The 20440-nt window shown below is 49.6% G+C and overlaps 1 protein-coding gene across 2 annotated transcripts in view; it reads right to left on the bottom strand.

Moving 5' to 3' along the window:
- Positions 1 to 2650: 2650 nt before the first annotated feature.
- Positions 2651 to 20440, bottom strand: part of FHDC1 (FH2 domain containing 1) — a 38606-nt gene continuing 20816 nt past the window's right edge. For both annotated transcript variants that reach the window (XM_079154538.1, XM_079154539.1), the window contains exons 5-12: positions 18862 to 18947; positions 18555 to 18655; positions 16416 to 16486; positions 16213 to 16320; positions 14075 to 14145; positions 11684 to 11801; positions 7414 to 7578; positions 2651 to 5149 (exon numbers count right to left, since the gene is read on the bottom strand). In XM_079154538.1, coding sequence (XP_079010664.1) covers positions 3074 to 5149; positions 7414 to 7578; positions 11684 to 11801; positions 14075 to 14145; positions 16213 to 16320; positions 16416 to 16486; positions 18555 to 18655; positions 18862 to 18947 — 2796 coding nt within the window. In that variant the 3' untranslated portion in view covers positions 2651 to 3073. The remainder of the gene's footprint in view (positions 5150 to 7413; positions 7579 to 11683; positions 11802 to 14074; positions 14146 to 16212; positions 16321 to 16415; positions 16487 to 18554; positions 18656 to 18861; positions 18948 to 20440) is intronic.

The raw sequence follows: 20440 nt of genomic DNA, 5'->3' as shown, positions 1-20440 counted from the left end.
AGAGTCTCAAATGAACAGTTGGGAACCGGTCCCTTTAATTCATTGTGTATCTTTGGGAGGACAGCTGGGACTCAGGTTTCTTACAAAAGTCAAGAAAAGGGCTCTGATGCCAGGGGAGCTGTCAATCACTCCTGGCACAACAGTGGCACAGGAAGAGTTTGGCCTCCCAATCTGCTTGCCTTTGTTACACAAGGTAAACCGAGTTCTAAAGGGATCGTACCGCAACTCACAAATGCATCACCTGCGTCTGGTCTGTTGGTGTCTAAGACGGGGCTATTCATTCCTCTAACCCACTTTCAGGCAGAGCAGGTGGGCCTCTGGGACTACAGTGTGGCCCAAGTCCTGAGGTCTGAGGCGCATCTTACCCACATCCCCCTTTTCAAATCCGCACCACCGCTGCATTTCCAATGAGGCGACACCTCCCTGCCTCTCTGCTCATTTCTGAGCCAGCCAGAGGTGAGCTGCGGTTTCCCAATGGCTGTCCTGAGCCAACTTGCAGGACACAGGGGAGCAGATCCAGACTTGCCGGCCCCAGGGAGATTACACAAATCCTGGCCCGACATGGACTAACGCAAGCCCATGGGAGGCACAGAACATTCCATCACGGTCTCCAGGTCAGATGCATGTAGCATCCCTATGGGTCTGGCACACAGCCCCTCTCCGAGCCACTGTGCGTGCTACCAAGAAGATGTGCTGCCAACAGCTTCATTTTGGTTCTCAAGACTTTGGAGGACAGGACTGCTGCCCATCCTGCCCTCACCGCCTGCATCCTATCCCGCCTTCTCTCCAATCAGGAAATTAAACATCTTCCCCGCAGGATGGTGAGGACATATGCATAGAAGCTGAGGTAAAACAACTCCCATAAACAGGAACTTTATTAAAACTACCTGCTACATAAAAGCACATGTAAGTGGACCTTTAAATATATACAGTTCATCTTAAACAAATTTCTGTAGAAACATATTTACATTTCTCCGCTGTGTAAATTCTCTCTCCCAGCTTACTACTGACAAAAGGTAATACGGTCCCACCTGCTCACAGGGATGCGTGGGCAGCTGTCCCCAGGCTGAGGAAAACACCCCTTCTCAGGAAGCTCAGCCTGTCCCATTGGACAGCACCAGAACATTCTGTGGAACTGTCTTCTGAGCAGCCCTGGAGTGAGGCCTCTGTTACAGGAGGCTGGGGATGATTGCTCCTGAGAGCTGGTCCTGGGGCAGAGATGGGTCCTTGCTTGTTCCCATGACTTGAACCTTTGAAGCTGGAAGGACCCCTAGAAACCCTGATGGAGTCCATGTTCCCATGCATTTGGGGACACATGTGACACATGCTTAGGGAGAAGCAGTGACTTGTCAAAGACACAGCATCAGCAAAGAACAGGGACGGGGGCCCTGGGGGTCCCTCAAAGTGTTCCAATACCCACCAATTCACAAGCTGTGACTTCCTTCATCCATTTCCCACCCATACAGTGACCCCGTGTTGTGAAGGTGCTTACTCTTCCTGGTTAAAACGTGACATCTGAGTCTTTTTGAAACAGTGAGAATCTGCTCGGGACTCCCATACCCTCTCCAGGAACCCAGGACATATCTGCTCAGGGCTACATTGACAAGAGGTCTGTGGTCACAGCCCTAATTCTCCAACCGTGACATTCACCTTTGTGACTCAGCTGACTTATGGCAGCTCCAAGTTTCCAATTAATTTGGGTAAAAGGCAACATTCCACAGGAGGGGCTGTAACATTAACTACGAGGATTCAGCACAGACGCATCCATCTACCCAAATCCATCCAGCTGCCAAGGCTGAATTAAAAGGTTTCACCGAGCCTCCCAGAGTGAATGGGGGGCCGGAAACCACTTTTAAAAAACAAAAACGTGTGAAGAATTCCCCCATTTCCCAAATCTCAGAAGGAGCGCGACAGATATTGGGGAGGAGTTGGGCTTTCCTCAAAAGAAATGGAGCCTGTCTCCCCCTGCCCCCAAGATAAAAATTCTGAAATCAATTTCATTTTCCCCCCCTTTGGTCTGCTTAACAAGCAGAAAAACCCGGATTTTTTTTTTTTTTTTTTTTCCTCCAGGATTTAAATACCACTGCTCAAAGGAAGAGATGTCAACATTGGTAAGTATTAGGAGGGATGGGGAGGGAGCTGGGGACAGGTGGAGGGCCTAGGAGGGGGTAGGCTCCCAGGCTCTAGGTGACATTAGAAATGGTTAAAGGCTGTGAGAAGGCAAGGCAGAAGCAGGGGAAGAAAGCCTGGGGACAGAGGGTTTGACCTTCCCTGTAACCAGAGCAAACACACGTGACAAATGAGAACAGAACGGGAAAGATGCGCTCAGCAGACAGCATCACCTGCAGCCGCGAATCCCCTCCACACCAGGCCCCGCCATGGCAGCACACAAGAGCACCCGATTACTGTCCACCTGACGTCCCTTCCTTCCCACACAAACCCCCAGCCAGGTCACACAAGAAGCAGAAAGCCAGAAAGCCTTCCAGGAGGCAGCCAATCAACACCCAGGACCTGTGAGAGACTGGAGGCGAGATGCAGGGTGCCTGGGCAGGCAGAACCTAAGACCCGGGGACATGGGAAGATACAAAAATTTTCATGTCAAGTATAATCCCTGCCCCCCTCCCCCGAGGTATTTCACTCTGCAAAAGGAACCAACTAAAACATCATTTTATTTTTTATAATATTAAAAAATAAGTCTTACATATATAAAAACTGGCCAGAAAAACGTTTTTCACTTGTTACATAAGAATGCCATCTTATATGTGAGTCCATCAAGGAACCTTTGTCTTGCGGGAAGGAGTCAGGATTAGGGTCCAGGGTGTGTGAGGGAGGCACTGGGGTCCTGGCATAGTAGTGACTGTGCCTCTGGACTCTGGGTTCTACCACAGGAGTCCGCACAGCAGGCTGTAGTCCACAGGCCTCCCACATTGTACCTTAAGTGATATGATCCCGCACCAGTGGATTGCTTAATGTGTAACAAAGACATTCAGTGTTGGCCTCTTCCCAGCCTCATCCCAGAGGTCAGTCCTCACCATCCGAATCCCAGGAGACGATGGAGGCAGACAGGTACCCATCACTTGTGCAATGGATTCAGGATCCTCCCCAGTGTGGTCCGACCTGAGTCTTTCAGCCTAAGGGAAGCCCTTTCCCCAAGCCCTCTGCCCTTCGGAGGGGCCTCCAAGTTGGCACCGGGACTGTCGGCAGATTCCGGGCACTTCTTGGGAACCCGGGCACTGCTGGCCCGCCTTAGGACGCTGCTGTCCTTGGAGGCAGCATCCTCGGGGCTGCCCTTTACCCTCAGCTGCCGCTGGGAGACCGTCCGAGTGATGCCCGGGGCTCTGGCCGCAGCAGCGGAATCCGTCCTCTGGCACCGAGAGGAGGAGGCCACTGTGTTTCGGGCAAAGCTTGGGATCGGGGGCGGAACACGGGGGACGCTGGGGGCCGGTGGGGCCTTGGGTTCTTCTTCAGGGCTCTCGGGGCCCTGGGAGGCGGAGCGGCAGACCTTATTTTCCTCAGGCTTCTGTCTGGGGATGTTCCGGAGGGGCTTGGCACTGGGCTTCTTGAGGGAGCCCCTGGGCTGCAGGGGGGCCTCCTTCCCCAGCCGGGTGTTGCTACTCCCCCGAGACAGCCTCTGCTCCTCGGCCGCTGTTCCGGCAGCCACGGTCCCCATGGGGGACCTCCTGGGCGACGTGTCTGAGGTCCCCTTCACGGAGCTCCGACGTGGCAGCACGTCTGCGCTGCTGGGGGTGTCGCGAGGGGAGCCCCGGGAGGGCGGCTCTGGCCGCTTCCAGGCCCCAGAGCCCCTGCCGGACCTGGATATGGGCACCACCTTGCGCATGCTCTCGTTTTCTGAGGTGTTCAAGGTCCGCACAGGCTTGGGCGCTGCGCCCTGGCTCCGCCGGATGGTCCCAGGCTTGGCGGCCCCCAGAGATGCCTCTTTGAAGGAGTTTCTCTTTGGCCCTGTCACATCCTTCCCCTTGCTAGGCCTGTCCCTGGGAAGGTCACCCTTGTAGTCTGGCTCGCTCTTCATGGAGGCCGGAGAAGGAACCTCGCCAGGGGTGCTGGAAGCAGGGTTAGAGGAGACCTGGCTGCTCGCCATCTCCCCAACCCCAGAGGACACAGAGCCGCCCCCTTCCCGCTCTCCCTCCAGCCCCCCCTGCCCAGGTCCGCCGTCGGCTCCCTCGGAGTCCAGGGTCAACGAGCAGTCGGTGGTGTCGGAGGCACACAATGGAGGCCCAGGATCCTTGTTCTCGGGGTCACTGGTACCCACAGACGCCACAGCTGCGCTGCTGGGCTGGCCGGGGGCGGCCCTGTCACCCTCCGGGGCTGGGCTGAGACCCTCCCTGGGTCCCCTGCCCACGGGTGTCAAACTGTCACTACCAGCACTGAGGGACGGTGGGTTCCCGTCACTGGAAGACTCCAGCTCCACTGGGCTGAAGTCACTCAGGGTCAAACGGGATGTCTCCTCTGGGCCCTTGGGACCCTGAAGGCTGAACTGGGCCAGCCCTGTCACCAGCTCATGCTCCTTAATGCCCAGAGCCAACGGTGAGAGTGGAGGGGCCCACCCCGGACCCAAGCCCACCGGCTCGCTGTTCCTCTTCCGGAGGACGCTGGTCCCCACGCCCACGCGCTGGGCTCCGGGGAAAGCAGAGGCAGGTTCCTTAGGCTGGGGGGCTGGAGGCTGGCTCTGCCAAGCTGAGTGCAGCTCGGTGGCCTTCTCTTGGCCCTCTGAGGCCTGAGGTTCTTGTGCCACGCTGGGGCCTCCATCTCTTGGTTCTCCCGGCTCCATCCAGGCCACCAAGGGCCGGGCCTGCCGGGGGCTCCGTCGAGGCAGGCTGTTGAACTTGTTGAGCACCTTGGGGCTGTCGGTGCTGCTCTCCAAGAAGGTCAGCAGCTCGCGGTCAGCGGAGGTGCCCAGGGAGAGGCGAGAGCGGCGGGTGTTGGGCGGCCGGTAGGAGGGGCTGATGGGCCTGGGGTGCAGGAAAGGGGACAGGTCCTCAGCACCCTTCTTGGTCAGCAGCTCTACATCGTTCTCACTGCTGCTCCGGCCAAACCCGAGCTCCCCAGTGGCCCAGGAACGCCTCCTCTGTTCCTGCTCCTTCAGCCGCTGCAGCTGCCTCAGCTCCTGCACCTCCCGGTCGTGGTTGTCCTGAAGGAAGAGTGGAGAGAAGGCAGCATGAGACATGGGCCCACATGCAGAGGGGGGCCTTGCGTGGAGGAGATCCTGGGTTACATCCGGGCTGAGAAAGACGGTGCGCTGGCTTGGGTGTGTGTGAGTGTGCAGGCGGGCAAGGCCCCCTGAAGAAATGTGGGGATCTGACCGAGCCTTGCAGGCCTGCTCCAGCCACCTGTCTAGAGTTTTGTCTTATTCCTGGGCCCAATTTCCAGTTCTCCAGCCCGTGCACTGTCCCTCCATCACAGGCTCTGATTCCACACATGCATGCAACCTCAACCCCAAGGAAAGCCAACTTGTCCCCACCATCAGGAAAGAGAAAGAGGAGCAAATATGCTTTACAAGTCCTTCCACCTTTCATCTGACCACACCCTTCCAGAGAAACTGACTCATAATCAAACACACCTCCCCTGCCTGTGCAGTTTAACATCAGCGGTCCCTTGGTATCTGCAGGGGACTGGTTCCAGGATCACCACTTGGGTATCAAGATCCTAGCTGTAGGATCTGCGTATGACCCATGAACCTCCTCATGTACACTTTAAATCACCTCTAGATTGCTTACAATGCCTGGTGCAATGCAGGCGTTAGGCGAACAGTGCTTATGCTGTATTGTTTGGGGAGCAATGACAAGAAAAAAGTCTGCACAGGTCCAACACAGGTATGCACTTTGCAAAAAAAAATATTTTCAACTTGTGGTTGGTTGAATGTGCAGCTGGGAGAACCGTGGAGGTGGAGGGCTGGCTGCATCTGTGTCACAAATCACGGACCTCTTCTGGGTTGGGAAAGCCATGTAATCATGTCATTACATGGATCTCACAACCCAAATCTGTTGTTGTGAGCAGTTTTTACTTGAAAATCAATTTTCTCCTACAGTGGACTTTCCAAGTTTCAGTGAGGCTCTGGCTGGGGACTCTTTGGCTCTGGCCTCAGCCTCCCCCCCGGGTCCCTAAGCCTCTCCAGCCTTCTCCTTTCAAGGCTGTGCATGGTGAGGGTGAGGCCAGGTCCTGGCTTTCAGGACAGCTGGGCTGACAGCATCACACAGGTGGCCTCACGGGCCTGTAGAACTTGGATGGGAAGTGAAGGCTTCAGAAAGTCAGAAAGAGCCAATTTGGCCTCTGCCACCCAGTCCCCCACCCCATGGCCTCCCACAGTTGAGCTCACTGCTTGGACAGAGGACAGTAAACGTGGCCACAGTCTAAGACTCCTTCTCCTAGCTGGATAGAGGAAGGAGCTCAGAGTAAAGTTGGGCTTGAGAAAAACGCGACCAGTCCCTCCAAGGACGCTAGTCAGGGACAAGTCTGCATGCAGGATGAGAGCACCAGGTTCTGGGTTCCACCAGAACCAGCACCAACTAAGTTAATCAATCAAAATAAAATACAGGGCAAGAGGTGACTCTATTGCCACCTGAAGGAAGGAATGAGGGATTTTGTTTTAATTGACATTTTGTTTAAAAGTCCGACTTGCAGCCAGGCATGGTAATGCACGCCTATAATCCCAGCAGCTTGTGAGGCTGAGGCAGGATGATTGCAAGTTCAAAGCCAGCCTCGGTAACTTAGTGAGGCTACAAGCAACTTAGCAAGACCCTGTTTCAAAATAAAAAAATAAAAAAGGGTTGGAGATGTGGCTTAGTGGTACAGCACACCTGGGTTCAATTCCTGGTACCAAAAAAAAAAAAAAAAAAAAAAAAATTCTGATTTGCAAAGCCAAGCAACCCTGAGCGTTTCCTGGCTTCTGAATTCAACTGGAGATCCCTGGGATGGGTGGCTGCAGGGCACCAAGTGTGGCCCCCGTGCTCAGGGCAGCAGTGGCTCCCTGTGGATCTGGGAGCGACCAGAGCCCTCGATGGCCTTCAATAACGGGGATCCCACCGGCATCTCCCAATCATCCCACTGTAACAAAAGTATCCCCGAGAGTGGAAATTCTCTTTTGGGGAGGGGCTGAGCAGGACATTTAGGATCTTCAGGAGGACTGTACATATGTGACTTCCATCACGAAGTTTGCTAACAAGACACCTTTACTGCAGGTGTTGGTTTGAGGCCAGACTCTTGGTGATATGGATCCTGCAGGCCTGGAAAGGCAAAGCCCCGTCCCAGCCCAGCCGGGTCCTGTCGGTGCCACCTGGCCAGATGCTCCTGAAACCATGGAGGTGCGGAATTGTCTTTCCACCATGGGCAGAAGACCGGGTCAACCAGAAGAAAAATAAAAATCCGAACCACTCTGAAAGCATGCAGACGCCGTACCTTAACTGCTTTGTTGAATCTGGTACAGAAGTCTCTGAATATCTGGAAGCACTCGTCCAGTCTCATGGTTTCTTTGTCTTCGCAGAAGAAATCTATAAGTGTGTGGGCTTCGCCTTGGAGCTCCCGTTTCCAGCGCTCCAGCTCGGTCAGCTTTTCCAGCGCAAACTGCAGAAAACCACAAAGGGACAAAACAAATGGGGTCAGCTGAAGACGCAGGGCACTCCATCTGCTGCCCGGGGAAGACCCGCTCTCAGGGCTGGATTTCAGGTCTTGGAGAAGGGAAGGCTTATTGTAAGGCCATTGCACTCAGAGCCAAAAGGAAAACAAGTCAACCCAAACAAAGCAGAGCAAGCAAGGGGACCTGCTGCTGGAGACCTAGGAGCACAAAGCAGACTGCAGCGAGGTGTGCTGGCGTGCGCCTCCAGTCCCGGCTACCCGGGACGCTCTGCTAGTCCCAAGCCCGGGAGTCTGAGGCCAGCCTGGGCAAGAGAGCGAGAGGCTGAAGAAAAAAAGAAAAAGACTGATTTAAGACCTCTGCTCTGTAGAATGCCACTAACAAAATTTTTTACCTTCAGTGTTACTGAATAAATTACTCAGGGAATAGGTAGTTTTCTTAAGAAAAACTCTGCAGTGATACACATCTCCATAATCCTAGCAACTAGGGAGGTTGAGGCAGGAGGATCTCAAGTTCAAGGCCAACCTAAGCAACTTAGTGAGACCTGTCTCAAAATTAAAAATAAAAAGGACTGGGGGTATAGGTATGGTAAAGTGTCCCTGGGTTCAGTTCCCAGCACAAAAAGCAAAGCAAAGCAAAACTCATTCTGCACCTGTTCTTCCTTCTCTTGAAACTGACTCTCATGCTGGCAGAGGGTTTATTTTAGGGTCCCAAAGTACGTTTGTATCCATAAGTTGCCCCTTTTGCCCTACTGAAGGGGAGTCTAAACTTAATTTCAAATAAGCTCTATGGGGTCCATGTCACAGGACTGAAGCCCTTGTGCCTAAACCAGGGGTGCCATTGGAGTTAGCTGAGAAGCTTTGCCAATGGTCCATGCTTGCACCCCAAATGCAACTGATGGATTTGGGGTGTACCCTGTATTGACATTTTATTAACGGTCCCCAGGAGATTCTGGAGGGTCTCAGGGCTAGGAGATAGTGTCCCATATGACCCCCTTCTCACTGCTTTGGTTTTTCCTTCTTGAGTGCTAGTTTTAGTGTTTCCAGGTCTCCGAGGCCTGATTCCAGTGTGGCCTCAAGAAAGTGGCAGGAGAAAGGAAGCTTGCTTTTCCCCAGGAATCACCAAGCCTTTTAGGACAGGGTCCGCCACACTGGAGGGTCACGGGCTGCAGTTCAGGGACTTTAGGTTGCTCTGTCATGAGGAGGCAGTGTGGTAAAAGGGAGACTGCTCGGGATCACACTGAAGCCTTTCTAACTTACTGGGGTCTAAGTTAAGAAGGGATGCAGGAGATATGCTACTTCATGAAATCCCTCGTACCATGCTTTGGAGACAGACTGACACTGGGCAACTTGTTTTGGAGTAGTGGGGTGGTGGGCCTACCTGGCGAGCACAGGGCCCAGGAGAAATTCCTTTAAGGTCTGCCACTTCCCACTGGTTTGGAGCACTTTCTCTGCTCCAAGGCCCTTTTCTTAAACCAAGCACATTCTAGAGGTAGATGGAAACCAAAACTATTTAGGAAGCCGAATACCAGAGAGAGCAACCATCTGAGTCAGTAGCCCAAGGCAGTGTGTCCCTCGCGCTGTGTTTTTCTTTATGGAGGGGAGGGTATTCACGCAGGGATAAATCTCTGCCTGTCATTCTTCCACGGGGTGGGGGGGCGGGGGAAGAGGGAGTCCTGCCAAGAACAGCTCAGCTGCGGAAGACTGGCCTCCCGACAGGAATCTACCCGGGAGCTCGGCTCCACCTCACGAGGCTCTTCTGCAGAGACTGTGGGGATCCACGGACCCCGGAAAGGGAAGCCCTCAACGCACCCACGTCACCCCAGCCCCCGGGAAATGGACCATGCAGAATGTGAACTGCACGCCATGAGTTCGACATGCTTAGGGGCACGGACAGAAAGTCCAAAGCTGTGCTGGCAGAGGACAATGACGAGAGGTCAGCAGTTGGTGTATCAAACACAACACATCTCTAAAGTGCCTGCTGTGGACCAGAGTCCCAGACCAATTCACTCAGCACGTCTTACCCAAAGGGTCACAGTGCCGACAGGGATCTGTAAGAAGATGCGTTCCTGTCGCCTTTCCGCTCAGAAACCTCAACTGGTTCCTCTGCTTAGCCTCTCCAGGAGCCCCAGGCTCTCTGACTGCTGCTCAGAGCCTGATCCTGATCTACTTTAAGAATTTTCATCTTACTTATCTAAGAAGTCGAGTTTAAGGAAGAAAAAGACAAGGCCGTGTGGCACTTTTTATTACAGAGATAAAAACGACTACCAGGGCTGGGGAAGCAGCCCAGAGGGGAACAATCTACCTGGTACGTGTGAAGCCCTGGGTTCAATTCCCAGAACCACAAAATAACACACACAAACACTAAAACAACCTCCCCACCCCCGGCAACCAGGAAGAAGAGCTTACAGAGTTAAAGTAGGTTGCCAGGAGGTGAGGAGAAGGAAGAGCCATACTTCATTCTAGACCTTTCTGTATCAGAATTTAGTTAGTATAAGGCAGGGGCTAGGGATATAGCTCAAGGGAGAGCCCTTGCCTTAGCATGCTCGACGCCCTGGGTTCAACCCTCAGCACCACAAAAGTAAAAAAGATGTGGCATATTATTGATATTTAAGATATGAACTTGAGGAGCACATTTTTTATTTTTTGTGGTACTGGGAACCCAGAGTTTTGTGCAGGCCAGGGGAGTGACAATCTACTAAGCCCCAACCAGAATCTTCTTTGCTTTCCCTCTCTGTCTGTCTGTCTGTCTCTTTTTTTGTGGTAGCAGGAATTGAACCCAGGGATGCTTTACCACTTAGCCATGTCCCTCGCCCTTTTTATTTTGAGACAGTCTCCTAAGTTGCTCAAGGCCTTGCTAAGTTGCTGAGACTGGCCTGGGACTTGCAATCCTCCTGCCTCAGCCTCCTGAGTCACTGGGATTACAGGTGTGCACCACTGGGCCTGGCCCAACAACCAGAATCTTACCCTTGACACGTGACAGTCCTAATTCTTGGCCTTCTGAGTTTGTCTTACTTGCCAACTGTACTTACTGCTGCTTTGTGTTTTGTGGTCCTGCTGGTGGTGGTGGTGTTTGTTTTGGTTTTGGGCTTTGAGAAAAATGTGCAGAAAAGGAAAATTAGTGTTTGGTTATACTTGAAAGCAAATGGAGAGCACACGTTGAATGATAAAAAATAAGCTGGCAGTGAGGCCAAGCAAAGTCCGGTGTCAGCGGAGGTGAGCTGAAGTGGAGAACATGGGGAAGGGGTCCAGTCAGCCAGTGAAGGCCGTGGTAGTACAGCCTCGGAGCGCGCTGCTCCTGCCTGGTGCCAAGGCAGCCCTACCTCCCAGATCCCGCCTGCTGCAGCTCAAAGCACAGCAGCCTTTGAGGCAGCACACCATCTCAGAACACGAAAGCATGAGATGGTGCCACTTTTTTTTTTTTAATGAGGAAGATAAAAGAAGTATGTCAGACTATGTGATTAGTGAGTCACAATGAGCCGTCACAAACATGTCCACTCGGCTGTTTTCTGTTGATGTTATTCGGAACAGCTCCCGACACACCCTGTGGGGTTGCTGTATTTGGGTGTTGATAGGCACTGCGACCGGCGTACTGTGTGTGTGTGTGTGCGTGTGTGTGTGTTAGCGGGTATGTATGCTGCTCTCATTAGAAATCATGCCAAAATGCAGCTTGTCTCTTCCACGTAAACAAGTGAAGGAAAAAGAGCCTGCATCCTAAGTGTCTGGCTGAGTTCTGTGTAACTTTGTGCTGTTGTCCAAAAGCTGATTGGTTTAGAACCAAGACCCCAGTTGCCAGGCACATTCCAAATGCAAGTGCCCTCAGCTGATGCCAGCTCGCTACAGCCAGGAGGGGGGTGTCACACAAAATGAACAGTGATAAGCAGAAGCTACATTCCTAAACTAATACCTGAGCTTTAGACCAGTCAATATGCTCTGTAAGGAAAAGGCATCGAGAGATGCGAGGTTCCTGTACTGACTTGGGGGGAAACGTGAATGGGGACCTGCTGCTTCTTCAAATATGCCCTACAAATGTAAGCAACCCTGGAGGGAGGATGAGATCAGAGGGACTGGGGACCGACCATAGTCACCTACGAACCTGGAGGAAATCTTCCATTTGTTGACAGAGTTCTCTGTCCTGCTGGATGTTTTCCTTGAGCGATCGCGTCCGGACAAAGAGCGAGTGCAGCTCTGCCTCGGCGTTATCCAGAGATAATCTGAAAGAAGGGGAGAGTGGGCAGCTGGCACAGGAAGCCCTGGGTCACGTGGGAACATCACACGAGACCCACGGCTTGCCAGCCCTGGAAGCAGAAGGGAGAGCCGCTGCGGTGACGTTACCCAGCCCTGCGTTTAGATCTGGGGGTTTCCACATGTGTTAGGAGGCAAGTGCTTCCTAAAAGCACGCCCTGGTTCAACGAGAGGCAGGCTCTCGGAAGGAACTAAACCCCAGGGGCTTGTGAAGATGTTCACAAACTGGATCTGAGCACGTTCACGCAACAAACATTAACACTAAAAGCCGCCAGGGCTCTGGAGGCACGCGCTGACCTGGGGTCGGAAGGCTCTACCTCCCGAGAGGCATAGCAAGGGATGCTAACAGCCCTGGTACCAACTGAGGGTCACACGTAGGCCTAAGCCTCACTGCTCGCCACAGCCAGGTGGCCCAACTCTGTTTCACAGAGAACTCCAACACAGCCAGCAACCCTGAAAATGAGAAGCTACCCACATTGCAATGCTTTTAATATCTATCAAGTGAAGACGAGTAGAACATGAACGGTGGTCTCGCAACCTGGCAAAGTGAACAGGTAAAATTCATGACCGAGGCTGCGTTCACACTTCCGTCGATGCTGACTTAACCTAGGGCGATGAAGTTTTCCACCTTCATAGGTCCTGGGTGCCCATCTGAGATCGTTGTATTTCACCTGTGTATTCACCTTCCATTTCACATAAACGAATCTTACTGAAAAGGGGTTTTTTTTTTTAGTTTTTTTTTTGGTACTGGGGATCGAACCCAGGGCCTTGTGCTTGCAAAGCAAGCACTCTACCAACTGAGCTCTCCCCAGCCCCTGAAAAGGGGTTTTCTAAGACCATATCTACCTAAACTTCTGATCCAACTCAGATCAGAAATCCCCCTTTCAAAACCGGTAGTTCACACCTGTCATTCCAACGGTTTGGGAGGCTGAGGCAGGAGAATGGCAAGTTTGAGGACAGACTGGGCAACTCAGAGAGACCCTATCTCAAAATTTTAAAAAAATGAAAAAAAAAAAGAACTGGGATACGGTGCAGTGGTGTAGAGTCCCCAAGTTCAGTCCCCAGTACAGGTAAAAAAAAAAAAAAAAAAAAAGCAATGATAATTTCTCCTTGTATTATCTTTTAGAAGGATCTCTCCACTAGTCAGAGTAAAAATATTCCCACGGATTTCTTCTAGTAATTAAAAAGCAAAACTGTTTGTGATTTCTAAGCTATCCATTCTTTTTGGAGAATAATCAGGTGATCTGTAAACATGAATTATGAACTGTTTACACCTTTGCACTGATAATCCTCCTTTAGGAAAGACATGTAATCTGTGGTTAGATGTTCACAGAGTCAATAACAGTGAGATACTGGCCAATGACAGGGCTGGGAGCCATGGCTCACTGTTTATATGTGTATGGCCCAGAGCGGTCACAGCTGGCTGCAGTCACTCACATAGTAAGCACATGGTACGAATTGGGTTGATACCTGGAGTGGTGCCCTGGGCCAGCTCCTGAGAACCAACGTGGTGTCTTTCCCCACCTCTGCATCCAGTAACTCTGTCAATAGCCTGTTACCAGCCAGGTACCAGTATTCATGGCCTGAAACCAGCAAGTGCTACAAACTAGGGCTTCTTTTCTTGGAGAACTAGTTATCTGAAGCATTTACGGTGGAATGACTCTGTGCTATATATTGAAAAACTCAGATCTCAAAATGGCACATACACACAGACTATGCCTATGTTAAAGCATGCTTTTCCATATTAGGTTTAGAAGCAAATTAGAGTGGTATAATTAGAGCTTTGTTTTGGAGATACTCTTTCTGCAAAGTTGAGTGACTAGTTTAAAATCAAATCCTTTCAGAGCTCTTGGTAGGGTTCCAACCCCTTTTAATGCAATAGAAAATAAATGTACCATGTTAGATTCTATAAGGAAACAGTGATGTATGGTCCTGAAAGTTTGACTGATACAAACCAACTCCCAGGGTAAGAAGCTGTGTTGTTTGAACTCTATCTTTTGGGTGTGGAAGGATTTGAAGTTCTTAATCCATATTTTTTTATACTGATGACATTCATTAGAACAGACTAAAAAAATTTAAAAGATAAAGGTTAATTTTTCAAAAAGAAGGCCTGCAAGTTCAACAAGGGAAGACTTTTTACAGTTCAAACTGGAATCCAAAAGTTGTAACTGCCGAGTCGTTTTCCCAAGACAACAGCTAAAACAAGCAGTTCTTACAACTCACGCCTGCCTTCCCCGCTTACCTAGCAGTCTCCTGAACATGATGCAGCTTTTCAGAAAAGTTTAGCAGGTTGGCATCTTTCTTCTGGGCTTCCTGGAACAAAAACAGATTTTTTTTTTCTTCCCCTCACTGGATGGATAAAACTGGAAGGAAATCGTTTTCTGAAGGCTTAAAGGAACCATGAAATCACTGCTCATTTTTCTAAAGCAATTCACTAACACATGAACTCTGATCCTCTTAGTAAGATTTTCCAGAATTCTCAAGATACATTGAACTTCCCAGAGCAATCGATCGTGACATGAAATGCAATTCATGTGCACGGAGGCTCAATGGAAGTAGGTGGTGGCTTTGCAGGGCCCTTTGTTTTTCGGAGAATCCAATACCTCCTGCCTAAATGCCACCATGCCTACGAGGAGCCTTTACATGGCTGGGACGCCCCGGCTGCTAAACCAGTTTGCAAAGCGAGTTTAATCAGAAGGTACCAGTCCTGGAGGTGTGCGGGTGCTTCACCTGCGGGGAGGGGGAACGGAAGGCAGGTGGGAAGGGTGCCATGACTGACTCAGGAGACTTGCTCACAAGGGCAGGGACCTAAGTGAGCCAGAGCGACTGGACGCAGATCTGACAGAGCTTGGCTAAAGAACCGACTGCAACCCACACTAGAGGAGGACTACGGTTTCTTCTCTTAATGCCCTGAAAACTAACTTCTGAATCGTGTGCTCAGGGCTGGGGAAGTAGCTCAGCGGTAGAGTGCTTGCCTAGCATGCACGAGGCCCTGGGTTCCTCTCCAGGGCTGCCGAAACAAAAAACAAGTACAGAGTTAAACATGGCCCTTTGTCTTCAGAAGAGTCCAGGAACAGTACTGCGAGTTATTTAAGGAGCGCTTACCATCTGCCAGAGTTAGGTCAGGCACTTTATGAACTTAACCTCCTTCTGTCCCCTGGATGACCTGGTTTTGCAGGGAGTTGTCACTACCCCCACCATTAGATGAAAAATTGAGGGTCTAAAGATTTAAGTAGTTTGTCTGAGGGGGTTTAAGTAGCTCAGCCGAGGCTGATAAAGGACAGTCAGAATCCCCTTTTCCTATCTGTCCATCCTGCCCTGAAGCTCACGCTGCAAACATGCATGTGGCTTCCTTCCCAGATTAAAATTATGTCTGTCACTAGTGAATAAGGGAATTCAATGGAAGGAAAGCCAATCATTACAGTTAGCTTAACCAAAAAGAGAGAACTGTCATAACTGATTTTTTTTACATTGCACCTAGTCATTCTAATAGCCCAAAGACCCTGTCTAAATAAGAAGCAATGGACTGGGGGTGTAGCTTGGTGGCAGAGCGTGTGCTTAGCATGCAGGAAGCCCTGGGGGTTCATTGCTCAGCCCTGAAAGAAGCCACGGATTGGATCAGACCCCAGACTCTACACAGCAGGAAGGCACTCTAATGCATAGTTCACAGAGAAAAGGAAAAAGGTGATATCTCTAAACACGACTGGTGACAAATCTGGTCGAGTCCACACTGGGAGTGTTAGCATAGTCAGCCTCTATTTTCTATTCCTATGGGCCACTGCTCTCTCCAAATAACCAACTTCCACCAAGATGTGCCCCTATTTCTGGTTCTCTCCTCTCCAGACTTCCCAGGATCTTTTTTTTTTTTTTTGATATTTTTTAGTTGTAGATGGACACAACTGACCTTCATTTTATTTATTTATTTTTATGTGGTGCTGAAGATCGAACCCAGGGCCTTGCACGTGCCAGGCAAGTGCTCTACCACTGAGCCACGACCCCAGCCCAACACAGGATCTTTTTTTCCTAAAAACCCAAAATGCTGATCATGCCACTAGGCTATGCATGAACTTCTGTTGGCTCATCACTGCTGAAGCATGAAATCCAAATTCCCCATCTCTGACATCTGATTCCTTCAGGACAGGCTTCCCCAGCTCCTGGCCTCACCTGTCCCACTTCCCTCCTGCCCTGTAACCCGAGGTGCAGCTCAGCTCAGCTCAGGAATCTGCATGCAGGCAAATAAGCCTTCTGCAAACAGGACCCTCCTGGAACTCGCCCTTCCCTAACTCAGACAGACAGCCTCTCATGCCTGGGAAGACCTCCACACAGCCTCCAGCAGGGCCTCATACCCGTTCCCTCTCCACAGCCATCATTTCCACATACCTGTGCGACAAAGTGCAAGAGATTCATCCCGGGTTTGTTTGCTTTTGTGTCGGCCAATTTGAGCAAAGAAGATAGTTTAAATCCTACCGCATTGCCGGCATACCCTCCCTAAAAAAGGCGAAGCAAGAGAGAGAAACGAATTATGCCTTGAAACCGACAATAAAGCTGAAAACAACATTTTCACTTCTTCGGATTTTGCTTACTGCGTTCATGATGTTCCCAGCCTGGAGCACCAAGTGTAATATTGAGTGCAGCTCCTCACAGGACATCAGCTCTGTCAAAAAGAACACAGCACAGTGCCTCAGAGGAGCCTTCCTCCTCCTGTGCACAAAAGACAGTGGCCAGGTCCAAGTTCAAGTGTGTCTGAAGCAAGTGCTGACCTGCAACTGCATACGAGGACTGAACAGGCCAACAAAGGAGCACACTCCACTCCAGACCAAAGGCACACTTGCTACTGGCAACACATGTCATAGTGTTTAGGGATCAGACATGTATGGCAGTTAAATAATACAAGAGTTCAATAAGGAAAAACTTCAATCAGTGGAAAGGCAGTACACTGCAGTACAGGAATTAACTTTCCTCTCCTCTGTAGTTATTAATTTTTTCCTTTAGGCCCACTAGCTTTTGAGACTGTGTTTATGGAATATGAAAACAAACAGCAAGCAGCCTTTTGCTTACTAATGAGTTAAGGAGAGATAAAAAAATAAACAAGCTGGAATGACATGTAAATAACTTGCAAAGCACCAACCCCTGGGGCCCTGGCACCCATAGCACCTTTCCATTTTATTCAAAGCTATGCATTTAATTTGGATTGGATGAAGGGTTTCAAAAGGAAGTTACCACCATAATGTACTGGCTAGATAGCTCCCTATTAGCACAAACCTCTTGTACACTTATGTGAAGAAACTCAATTACATTTAAAAAATATATTTGAAAAGTTAAAGAGAAAACTTGATTATCAAAATTATAGTCTACATAGTCAAACATTACCTGTGATATTTTAAAGTCAATATTCTCCTGTACATGTATAGTACCTTCCAAAAGTTACATTTGGATTGCTGCCTATATTCTGTTATCTAGGAAGGCCAGTTTGGGAAGGTCACCCAGATAAGAAGCATTTCTGTCATGCCCGCAAGTCTGCGACTCTTAATATGAAAACATGCTTTTCCATCACTGTTTGAACAGAAAGAACAAGCTCCTGCAACAGCCTTGGTATAGAAAGAAATTCTAAAAGGCCTCTGCATTGGAGAAAGAATCATTCCTTTTCATTCTTAGTGTCCTCTCTAAAATGAAGAAAATGTGGTAGGCTGGAGAGAAAACTTTTATCTCAACATACAAAAACCAAATAGGCATAGATAGCTCTACAGCAACAACTAGTAACTCAGAAAATGAGCTGGAGGAAATCAGGCTGGTGCTTAAGAACACCAGCAAGTGGAGAGCCAGGGAGGGCTGGAGGGTCCACTGGGAGCTGAGCAGGGCACAGCCACAGCACTGCTGCGGGGGCCCGCGTCCCCAGGGCCACCCATGCACACCAGAGATGAAGGTCCCAATTCTCTGAGAGATGTCAGAACAACTCTGAAAGGCATTTGGACAGGTGATGGTTTAGGGTGTTTCAGAAGCGAAAATGAGCCAGGTGCAGTGGTGTATGCCTGTAATCCCAGCGGCTCGGGAGGCTGAGGCAGGAGGATCTGGAGTTCAAAGGCAGCCTCAGCAATAGCAAGGCGCTAAGCAACTCAGTGAGACTCTCTCTCTAAATGAAATACAAAAAAGGGCTGAGGATGGAGCTCAGTGGTCTAGTGCCCCTGAGTTCAATTCCTGGTACCCCTGCCTTCCCACCTCCAAAAAGACAGGAAAATGACCAACTTGCCCCTTACAAACTTAAATGGCCCTCCAGAAGCTGGCTAGGGAAGACGTGGGTGGGAAGAGACACCACAGACCAGAAGTGCCAGGAACCCTGACAGAAGAATAACACTGAGGCCTGGACAGGAAGTCTGCTTCTAGAAAAGCGAGGGACAGACACCAACAGAGCAGGGAGATAGCTGGGCCAGGGGTGCCGGCAGGGGAGGGGCAAGGGCAAGGGCAACCAGCAAGGTTGACTCTGAAGCCTGAGACGGAAGAAATGCTCTTTAATGGGAAGATGACAGGCAATTAATATTCATCAGGAGAAAAGAAAGTGGATGGAAATAAACTTTAAATGCATCCCAAGTAACAGCTCGCTTCCCTTTGTAGGGTGTACCAAAAAGGGACTTTCCATTTCTAATTTCAACTGTAGTTTTTTTAAAAATAAACTCCCAATAAAATTAATAAAAGCAGACTTCATGCAGGGTCATATATTTACTTACCTTGTGTAGCCTTTGTTAAAATCGTTATATCTGTGTACAGGGAGGAACAGGAAGGTAAAAATTCCTTCTTTAGCACCATGGCTTCAATCCGAAGTGAATAGCTGAAAAAATAAAAGGCTGAACTGTAGCATTCAACATCAGCTTAAAAACCTTACTCAGGGCTGGGGATGTGGCTCGGTTGGTAGAGTGTTTGCCTCACAAGCATCAAGACCCTGGGTTCAATCCCCAGCACCGCAAAAATCCAAACCAAACCAAACAAAAAAACCCTTACTCTGCAAAGGGCAACCATCAGGGATTTTATCCTTACTTTGGCACCTGAATTAAGCAGTGCAGAAAGGAATCAGCCAGGGAGAGCTTGGTCACATCGCCACTGAACGTTTTCAACTTCTTTACCTAAAAGACAAATGCAAAGGGAAGGAGAGGAAGAAACCCATTATGACTGAAAGTCAAGGTTATTTTAAATTTCATCTTAGGATCCTTCTAAGAAAATAGGATTTCAGTGCTAAATTCAAATTAATAAACATGTAGACCTAAGAAAAGCCAAAAAAGGAAATCATCAGAGCTACCACCTTAGGGCTGGGGTTGTGGCTCAGTGGTAGATTAACGCCTACCACGGGTGAGGCACTGGGTTTGATCCTCAGTACCACATAAAAATAAATAAATAGCTACCACTTTTCTTTCTTTCTTTATTTTTTTTGGATGCTGGGATCAAACTCAGGGCTTTTGTGCCTGCTAGGTAAGCCCTGCCCAACTCTGTTTTCTAAAAGAAAAAAAAATGAGCTCAGAAACTTGAAGGACGTGAACTAGTGTTGCTTATACAGATACAGGTCACAGAGCTGGAGCCACTAGGATCCTCAGTAGTTACTACAGGCATGCACAGGGAAAGGGCTGTTCTCAGGATGAGTTTCCTGGGAGTAATAATCTGGAAGTGAGATCATCGTTTGAAAGAAGAAAGAAATGACTGGTTAGTCATTACAACACTTTAAGTACTAAATGGAAAAAAAAAAAAAAAAATCTTTTAAGTATTTTGGATATAAAATACTTGACCGGTTGGGTGAAGTCTAACACAGATTGCTCCATGGTCCAATTCCACTTCATGTCTAACAGCTTATGGGAAGGGATGACTGTCTTTTTTTGTTTTGTTTTTGTTTCACGGTACTGGGGCTGGAAGCCGGAGCCTGGCACGGGCTTGGCAAGGGATCTACCACTGAGCTCCGTCCCCAGCCTGGATTATGGTATCTTGAGGTGAGTAGGTGCTAGCTCTCCAGCAGAAAGGTAAAAAGGAAAACTGCTTTAAAAACTGAAAGATCAATGTTAAGATCCACCCTGCCCCCCATGATGTGGCCCTACTCATAACTGCTAAGACGCAGAATCAGCCTAGGTGCCTTCGAGATGGATGGATAAAGAAAATAGAATATACACACACAATGGAGCATTATTCTGCCATAAAGAACAAAATTCTGTCCTTTGCAGCAAAATGGATGAACTGGAGGACGTTAAGTAAAACAAGCCAGACGTAGAAAGACAAGGACCACACATTCTCTACCACGTGTGCAGGTTAAAACATGAACCTGCATATACAACAGTGATCAGCAGAAACTGGACACTGAAGCCGGGAAAGGGGGACAAAGGGAGCCGTTTGATGGACTCAGGCAGCACACACGTATAAAACTGTCACGCTGAGCCCCACTGATATGTATAACTGATATGTCTTAATCAAAAGTAAGATATTAAACAAGATTTCCCCGTGAAAAATCCAAGTAATAAAATAGCACGTACAGTAGCATCCCATTTTTAAAAGGGTATCCGTGACCCCCCAACCCTCCCAGGCACACACCTCTGCACACAGTTAAAAGGTGAGAGCCCCCACACACTAGGCCGCAGGC

The sequence above is a fragment of the Sciurus vulgaris genome (assembly GCF_902686455.1).
Source record: "Sciurus vulgaris genome assembly, chromosome: 9".
NCBI classification, from domain to species: Eukaryota; Metazoa; Chordata; class Mammalia; order Rodentia; family Sciuridae; genus Sciurus; species Sciurus vulgaris.
This window is presented reverse-complemented; position numbering and strand designations above follow the sequence as displayed.